The sequence below is a fragment of the Nicotiana tabacum genome, chromosome 16, assembly GCF_000715075.1.
Source record: "Nicotiana tabacum cultivar K326 chromosome 16, ASM71507v2, whole genome shotgun sequence".
Taxonomy (NCBI): Eukaryota; Viridiplantae; Streptophyta; class Magnoliopsida; order Solanales; family Solanaceae; genus Nicotiana; species Nicotiana tabacum.
In genome coordinates, this window is record NC_134095.1 from 1,152,734 (window position 1) to 1,161,659 (window position 8,926).

Here is an 8,926-nt window from a genome sequence, read left to right on the forward strand (position 1 = left end):
ATTAACTTGGTAAGTAGTATATTAGAAATATTATAAAGTTCAAAATGTTGGGCTAGGAATTTACATATATTTTGAGTTAGTACATATTAGTAGTTTTTACTTAGTTCAAATAAAGAAAGAGTTAATGATCAAAATATTTTAAAATTTCAAACTCCGAAAAAATACTCACGTTTAAAAAATCACAAAAAAATAATATTAGTTGATCTAAGAAGTCTTGTATAATGCAAAGAGTTTAACATCTAATATAACTTTTAATATGGTTAATATTACGTGTTTTAAATAATTAACTTAAAAGTTCAACTTTTAATATAGTTTACTTTGCAAAATTATTGCTAAGAAAAGTATTTTTGTAAGTATAATTTTACTCAATAACTTTAATTTCCTAAATATTAGGAGTTCATACATTATTCAAATAAGGAAAAATTTAATAGTCATAATTTTAGTTGATTTTAAATAACTCAATTTTAGAAAAATAATTAAATAACTATTTTATCTAGTATGAACTATATTTTAATAGGGTAAAAAAAGACAACATTCAGCTTAAGTAAATTCGTCATATTAATAATACCTGATGAAAATAAAATACATGGGGTTTTAGTCGAACAAAAATACATGACTTAAGATATTTGTGTTGAAAGTAGAATACGCCTAATATCCACAAAAAACCATTTTCCAACGGAACTTGATCTCAACTTTCCAGACGCTCACTCTGATCATGAGTTTATGCTTCTGCTCCAATTTGAAACCATCCATTCTATTTCCGGACTCCGATTTGCGATGGAATCCAACCCGTACCCGACCCGTTTCATTCACTAAGCTAAGGCAAACCAATTACAGTTTCATTAAGGCCGTCGGAGAAGAAATCGGAGTGCTATCGCCGGACGACAGCTTTTCGCTGCGTAATCCCGTAATTGAAGAGGAAACACCACCGGAGACTGAGGTTCATGAAGTAGAAAATGAAGTTGCTGCTAGTGTTGTGGATGAAGATAAAGCTCAAAGTTGGATTAAAAAGAGTGAGAACAAGGACCAACAAGTGGATGAGCTAGATGAAAATTCTAGTAGATTCAAGTTACTTAACGGAAAAGAGGTGAGTTAATTTGTTTTTTTTTTGAAATTCTATTATCCTCTGTTTTGTATTTAGAAGTTGAGTTCAGTGAGAATATCACATATAATTTTTTTTTTATCAAACACCTGGTGTACATCAAGTTTAGTATAAATTAACTCTAGGAAGAACATTAACCAAGGTGAGTTATGTTTTTTTTTTTAGTTTGAATAAATGAGTTTTAAAGTGTTTTATTTTAATACTCCATTTGAAGTTTGTTATAATAACTTTTACAAACGGATGCTACTCGTTTTATGTGGTAAAGTAAGTGAATAAGCATCAATGGATTTTAATTTTTATTTGTACGTCATTTTTACTTTTTGTGCAAAATTAACCAGGTATAGTGATAAAAGGTACATAGAAGGAATGATACATGTCGTGTATTTATTGGCATAGATAAGTTTTCAATAGAGTTCAAGTTCTATGTACTGACTTCGTATAAATATTTACAAGGTAATTACTAGTAAGTCTATTTAGTAGCATTGTATAATAAATGGTAAATAACCTGCTAAAACAGGTTATGTTACACTAGTGATGTAAAAGATTCATTACACTGCCTTCTCGATTTGGCAAATGACTTTTTTTTTCTTCTTTCTTTTTGTTGATTTTCCATAACAAAAGGCAGTTTTAGCAATGACAACCGAATTTTGTTGTGCACCATCTTTCTATTCTTTATCTCAATTTTCTGCTGATGGTTAAAACTTCAGGTTTTTGAAGAGAAAGCCTACCTAGTGGGTGTTTCATGCAGAGGTGATACAGAAGATTCATTTGGTATAGAGGAATCACTCAAGGAATTGGCCCAGCTGGCTGATACTGCTGGACTACTGGTTGTTGATTCTACATATCAGAAGTAAGTGTTGGTAATATAGTCATTTCTGATACACAGGCAATTTTTTGTATAACCTTAGCTTCATAAGTTCCTGGTCAGTGTAATACGTAGATTAAGGTGTGAATAGTTTATAGGTCCACTAATCGTAGAGCTCACTTTAACTGCATAGACATGTCATTTTAGAGCTTTTAAACTTGGAGTTATCACAAAAATATGATTACCTTGATTATGACGTGGGACGTAGGTTGTATAATCATTGCAAAATGTCTTCCAAATTATCTCATTTATTTATTCTCTTACAGTTAATGGGATGATGCTGTCTAAATTGAAGAGATAACATGATTTTTGTTTCTTGTTAAATTTCTCTCGAATTTATGTTACATATATGCAACTTACTCTTTCTTTTCTTCCAGGCTATCTTCTCCTAATCCGAGGACTTACATAGGGTCCGGAAAGGTTGCAGAGATCAAAACTGCTATTCGTGCATTTGATGTTGAGACCGTGATATTTGATGATGAACTTTCTCCAGGGTAGTTCTCAGCAAATTTTTGCCCATTTCTATTCTTACAAGGACAATACTGTTATATTCTGAAATTTTCTTATCTTAGATTAATTTAAAGAAAATTTTATCCCTGCAATGCTTTCAGTTTATGTAGATTTTCATCCCCACTGGCTACTTGATTTTTTTAAAATTGTTCGTGCTTCATCTGATTCTGTACTTGAAAAAAGGTGTAAATTCAACTTTTGGTTATCCATATGCTGATTGTTTTATGGTGCTCTTTTTAGACAATTGCGTAATCTGGAAAAGGCTTTTGGTGGGGATGTCAGAGTGTGTGATCGCACTGCTCTCATCCTGGATATTTTCAACCAGCGAGCGGCAACCCGTGAAGCGTCTTTACAGGTAAGTTCACTTTTATTTTTCGGTATTGCATCCTGAAAATGTTTGCACTTTTGCATTACCAGTTGAATTCTTTCAGGTATCATTGGCACAAATGGAATACCAATTACCACGGCTAACCCGTATGTGGACTCATCTTGAGCGTCAAGCTGGAGGACAGGTCAAGGGTATGGGTGAAAAACAAATTGAAGTAGACAAGAGAATTTTACGTACTCAGGTAAGCAATTTCTCTTATGATCATAAATTGTGTACATCTGTATTAGTGAGTAACTTCACACTGAACTAGAGTTAGATATTAACCCTCTATATTTATCAATTTGCGAATTGCTGATTTGTCAAATCTCTCATTAATTTTTCTGGACAATTGTAGAGATTGGTTATACGGAGAGTAATATTTTGATCATTGGTTCTCAAATCTTTTTTTTGTGCTTGTGATAGCTATCAATAGGTTACTTTTAGTGATATTTCTAGTGGCCTTTATGGCATGTTTTTGGCTTTCTCCAAATTTTAACAGCAAAATGCTTCCCGCAAGCACCACCTCACCAAATTTTTTAGAGAGATACTAAAATTCACAGATGCACTGCTGAAACTTCAATTGAGACACAGTTCTAGACTGTCTTCTACCCCTGTCAATGTAAAACATGTGTGTTAATGCTGAACTGAACTCTCGGTATTACTTTTCTTCTGCTTGTTGCTTATCTGTGTAACACAGCATTTGTGTTATCCAACCACTGCCAAATGTTAATGAGACTCTATGACTAGTGAAAGTCCTTGGCTTAGTTGCATGTGGTCTCTTGGAGATGACCTTGCTTTTATGAGTAAAATGAAAAAGTTAGTAGAGTGCATCCATCAATCATGATCATATTTCTTCTCTGCCAGCGTTCCTGACTCGTATTGGTAATTACGCGGGGATGTAGATGAACCTGCTTTTTCTTTTTATTTATAACCCTCTTTTATCATATTTTTATATTCCATATTGTTTTTGGATTTCTCTACTCTTTCTTTCGTGTTAAATAATGTGTAAATATTGGATACATTTCTTTTTCGGTTACTTTTACACCTTTCCATCACTAACTTCAGATATTACTATAATCTTTTGCAGATTGGTGTACTCAAGAAAGAGTTAGAATCTGTTCGGAAGCATCGCAAACAGTATAGGAACCGTCGTGTCTCTGTACCTGTCCCTGTTGTATCTTTGGTACAAAATGTGTTTCCCGTAGAATGTTTGTACACCATGCTGAAGAGAATGATAATTGATATATAAAGTGCTTATTGCTTTAGGTTGGATACACAAATGCTGGCAAAAGTACACTTCTTAACCGGTTGACTGGGGCCGATGTTCTTGCAGAAGACCGATTATTCGCAACACTTGATCCTACTACCAGAAGGGTGCAGGTGAGGATAATGACTGATGATTAATCCTGAAGACAGCTCAACTCATTGCTTGTACATGTTTCCTATATTTGGTGCCCGTTTGAAGCACATAAATTCCTCGTTGGCTGAAAATTATGTGCATCTGGATTTTTTCGGCATAATCAATATATTTAGTTATCTCTAAGGTTGTAATGTTTTGTGCTTGCCACTCTTCTGAGCCAGATGAAGAATGGGAAGGAATTTCTGCTTACAGATACTGTTGGCTTCATCCAAAAATTACCAACCACTCTGGTAAACCTTGCAACTTTGAACAAATAGCTCGTCTTTCATACATTCCCGTTGAAGACAAGTTTCAACGTTGGCTTACTAAAAAAGTTTTGATATAATGGAATTGGTCTTTTATTCTATTCTTCTTCCAATAGGTTGCAGCCTTTAGGGCAACACTCGAAGAAATCGCAGAGTCTTCAATTTTAGTGCATGTGGTGGACATCAGGTAAAGTTGATCTATCTGATATAATGAATTTTTAATACACATCAACATAAGCTCTTATCATCTTTGTCATCTTGTTTAGTCATCCACTAGCGGAGCTACAGATAGAAGCTGTGGAGAAAGTTCTCTCAGAACTGGATGCAGTATCAATTCCGAAGTTGATGGTGTGGAACAAGGTATTAGTGTTGCATGTCATTTAGTTTGAATACTGTTGTATTTGCAGTGAGCACTCTACTTCCTTTATCCAAAGCCATCTTGTTTTTGACTGACTTGTTCTTCGTCCAGCCAATCTCTTTGCTTGATTCTTGTGTTGAATCCTGCAATCCTTTCTGTTTCTACAATTCCCTGATAATGTTAAATGTTGACGGTTTATTGTCTGTCCAGTGTCGGCTGTTGTTTAGTGATGCTCACTGTACAAGATGTGTTGTTTGTTGTTTTAAATTTTTTTCTTCCTATAGCATATACCTTTTTGTCCTTTCCTAACTGACCTCAGTGCACGTTGAGAAAAGATAGCTTTTCCTAGCTAAACTAGATGTTCTAGGTCTGAATGTAATAGATGAGCATCTTGTGTGCATAAACTGAAACTGGTATCCTCTTCCCTTCCTTTCCATTTAACACAATAGCTATCCGCTTGCTGATAAAGATTGCTGGTTATGTGATCATCCTGACTTCTGAAGCTGAAATTACAACATAATCGTCTAACCATCTTTTGACAGGTTGATAAAGCTAGGGACCCTGAGAAAATCAAGTTGGAAGCCAAGACAAAAAACGATGTGGTCTGCGTTTCTGCTTTAACTGGTGAAGGTTTGGATGAATTCTGCAACGAAATCCAGAATAGACTAAAGGTGTATGACTTGTTTTATTTTCTCAAAAAGAAAAGGGCATATACTTTGCTGCCTAGCTAGGGGAAAATCTATATTTTCAGATAGGGCTTGATTGTGATGGATAGAGCTTTTCAATTTTGGCAGGATACAATGGTATGGGTGGAAGCTTTGATTCCATTCGATAAAGGGGAACTCCTCAGTACCATACATCATGTTGGAATGGTTGAGAGAACTGTAAGCCTCATATTCTTAGTAATTTAAAGTACTAGTCATTTCCATTTGTCTTTTCCCATTGCATTTAACCCCTCACTCATCCCACATGCACAGACACACTCTGCTTGTTTTTTTTCTTCTCTAAACTTTAAGGTAAGGTAAAGTGATGACCTCCCCCAGCCCTAAAGCTGTTCTCAATGTAGATTCTAGTCACTTATGCTTAATGCTGTCAGAGGCTCATTTAAAACGTGCTTAAGCCTTGAAGCTCAGAAAAGCTCATGGTGCTGCGCTTCAGTGAAAGAGGCAGGGCACCATAGGAGTATAGGGTGCGCCTCTTTGCCCATGAGGTCAATCTTGAATCGAGGGCACTAGAAAACAAAATATAATCTGCAAATAAGTGCATTAGTTGTTGAGGAAACCTTATAGATAAGTTTGTTTCTTTTTTGTTGAATTACATTACATTTTTATTTTTTTCCTTCATTGCACCTTTTTTTACAAAAGCCCGCACTTCAGTTGCGCTTTGCGCTTAAAGCCCTATTAGACCTGGAGCGTTTTTAGAGCTTTACGCCTTTCACAACACTGTTATGCTTAAGTTTGAAAATGTCATCGTTCTTGAAGTATATGGTTTTCTTTTTCGATATTATCACCATAAAGCTACCTTGGGATTGTGGCATGTTGTTGTATCACAATAACACTCACTCCATAGCGCTTTTAGGGGTTAATTTCACTGATGGTCACTCAACTATTTTTTGTCACTTAAAAGTAACTAAACTTTCACATTGTCACTTAAAAATAATTTTGGCTCAAACTCCTACCGTAAATATGACATGACATAACATTTAATGAGAAAAATCCAAAAATAAATGCCACATAAGCTTAAATGGACCATACCCACTTTAGATCCATTTCTCCCTTAATGTGATTTGACCCATAACCCAAATGGGTTTCAATAGGGGGAAAAACACACACCTAATAAAATTAGGTCTCGTAATTTTTTTGTGGGATTTTTATCGTACAAATACAATATTTCTTTTGTCTAAACAATTGCAATAGGTTGTATGTAAGTGCATGTTTTATGAAAATAGACTCTTATTAGTCTTATTATTATTCTTGTATGCTTAGATACATTAATATGTTATGTAAGATGAATACAATACTATTTTAATTTCACTAGAAAATTATAAATATGTTATGTGAGTTGGATACAGTAGTATTTTAACTTCAGTAGAGTTATAAAACGACTCGGATGGGGCATACAAACAAGATAAGAATTTTTTAGTATAGAATAATTATAATGGGCATTATGTAATAGAAAAGGCGAGAATTTTGTAGTATAGGATAATCATTTTAAACTAATGTGAAATTTAATTTTTTTTTAATTGAAAGCATTTGGGTTATGGGTCAAATCACATTAAGGAAGAAATGGATCTAAAGTGGGTATGATCCATTTAAGCTTATGTGGCATTTATTTTTGGATTTTTCTCATTAAATGTTATGCCATGTCATATTTATGGTAGGGGTTTGAGCCAAAATGACTTTTAAGTGACAATGTGAAAGTTTAGTTACTTTTAAGTGACAAAAAATAGTTGAGTGACTTTAGTAAAATTGAAACATAGTTGAGTGACCATCAGTGAAATTAACCCGCGCTTTTAGGAACCTCGGGTGAGGTATCAGTTGAGTTTGCATGTGATTTCTAATATTGAAAAGCCAGTAAATTTTTGAAGATACAAAAGACAAGATAGGGAAAGAATTTACTTATAATTGATACTGATGTTTGTTAGTTACTTGTAAAGACTTCCACTTTCGGAAACAACCTCTCTACTTTCACAAGGTAGGGTAAGGTCTGCTTACACAGTACTCTCCCCAGACCCCACTTGTGGGTATGTTGTTGTAGTCCAAATCTGAGATTATGCTAAACTGCTAGGAGAACTTGTTTGCACTTCCATTCAGTTAGGAATTCCTTTTCCTTACCCCTCCCCTTCCACTTGCAACATCTTTCATTTAATGTTTTGGAATCTGAATAACTGAGTTCCCAGTTTTTATGCACAACTGATATGGGTCGAGCTCCTTTTCTTCCAATGGGCATAAATCTTCAAATAACAGCTATTACTGACCTGACATACAATTGGATGGCAAAATGGAATAGATGAGACAATTTATTCTACAGTATAAGCTCTAGGGTTCTGGTTATTGTCTGCCAATAGCCATGAACTACATGAGAAACTGATACGAGTAATATGTAGAGTACTTCGACAAAATGGTTACTAATGTTGCGTACTATCCCAGATTATAAAGATTAAAGACAGAATTTTCATCCTGTATTCTTTTTGATTTTATAGGAATACACTGAGAAAGGAACTCTGGTTAGAGCACATGTTCCCCTCCGATTTGCAAGGCTTCTAACTCCAATGAGGCAAATGTGTGTATCATAATTGCTTCATGTCACCAAAATACATATTCTTGAAGGGTTAAACAAGCGCACGAGTATGGCCAGCGTAAATTAAAGCTTATGTAGATTGTATTGAAACTCCAGCGCAAGGGTCTCCAGATTGTGGCGTCTGAAAAATATGCATAACAGCTCAGCACTAAACAGGAATTACTACAAGTCATCTATTCTCCTCGCATCAGCAGTCCGTTGACTGAAGAAAAACTGCAATCTTGTTCAAAGGAATTTATGCTAGACCGGTGTCCATTCTGTGTTCTGGTCTCACTAACTGCTGCTTCTGTACATAGAAATATATCATCACAGACTCACATGTAACTGCTTTCGAAGAAGGTTCCTTCTCCCCGTTGTACAAATTGACCAACTATTCCTAAAAAGTTGATCGCGTGATGCGTGCAGTTTGACCTGGTTTTTCTTTATAAACTGTAGGATTGGTTATTGATTATATTCAGAACATAGCAAAACTTTACATGTAGTAATTAATTAATTTCATGAGCTAATAGACTGTTAACTGATAACTTAAGAGAAAATCATCTTTATACAGAATCACATAATCATAAAAGGCCATCAAAAGCGTCATCTGCTTTGCCAATTTGCAATGCCCTCTCTGTAACATTACTGGACTCAATTCAGTAAATTGGACCTTGAGAAAAATTTCACAGTTCACTTAACGTCCTATATATTTCAGAGATATGTTAGAATTTTTTTTTTGTTTTGTTTGTATAATGTTAGTATGAGATGAGCATAAATGAA

At 34.7% G+C, this 8,926-nt stretch overlaps 1 protein-coding gene across 1 annotated transcript; it reads left to right on the top strand.

Annotated features, from left to right (window-relative positions):
• The first annotated feature begins 589 nt into the window (after window positions 1-589).
• LOC107824703 (uncharacterized) lies at window positions 590-8,615 on the top strand. The gene is made up of 13 exons (XM_016651504.2): window positions 590-1,087; window positions 1,810-1,952; window positions 2,345-2,461; window positions 2,718-2,832; window positions 2,909-3,046; window positions 3,932-4,027; window positions 4,111-4,224; window positions 4,426-4,494; window positions 4,626-4,696; window positions 4,776-4,869; window positions 5,410-5,538; window positions 5,662-5,751; window positions 8,070-8,615. Exons 1-13 carry the CDS (start codon window positions 716-718, stop codon window positions 8,160-8,162), a joined length of 1,641 nt encoding a protein of 546 aa, XP_016506990.1. The 5' UTR covers window positions 590-715; the 3' UTR covers window positions 8,163-8,615.
• Window positions 8,616-8,926: the final 311 nt, after the last annotated feature.

Bases quoted from the DNA above. Each gene is read 5' to 3' on its own strand.
- LOC107824703 (XM_016651504.2), top strand. From the start codon at position 716: ATGAGTTTATGCTTCTGCTCCAATTTGAAACCATCCATTCTATTTCCG. The intron at 4,225-4,425 runs GTGAGGATAATG...CTTCTGAGCCAG, and splicing joins CTACTACCAGAAGGGTGCAG to ATGAAGAATGGGAAGGAATT. The intron at 4,870-5,409 runs GTATTAGTGTTG...ATCTTTTGACAG, and splicing joins AGTTGATGGTGTGGAACAAG to GTTGATAAAGCTAGGGACCC.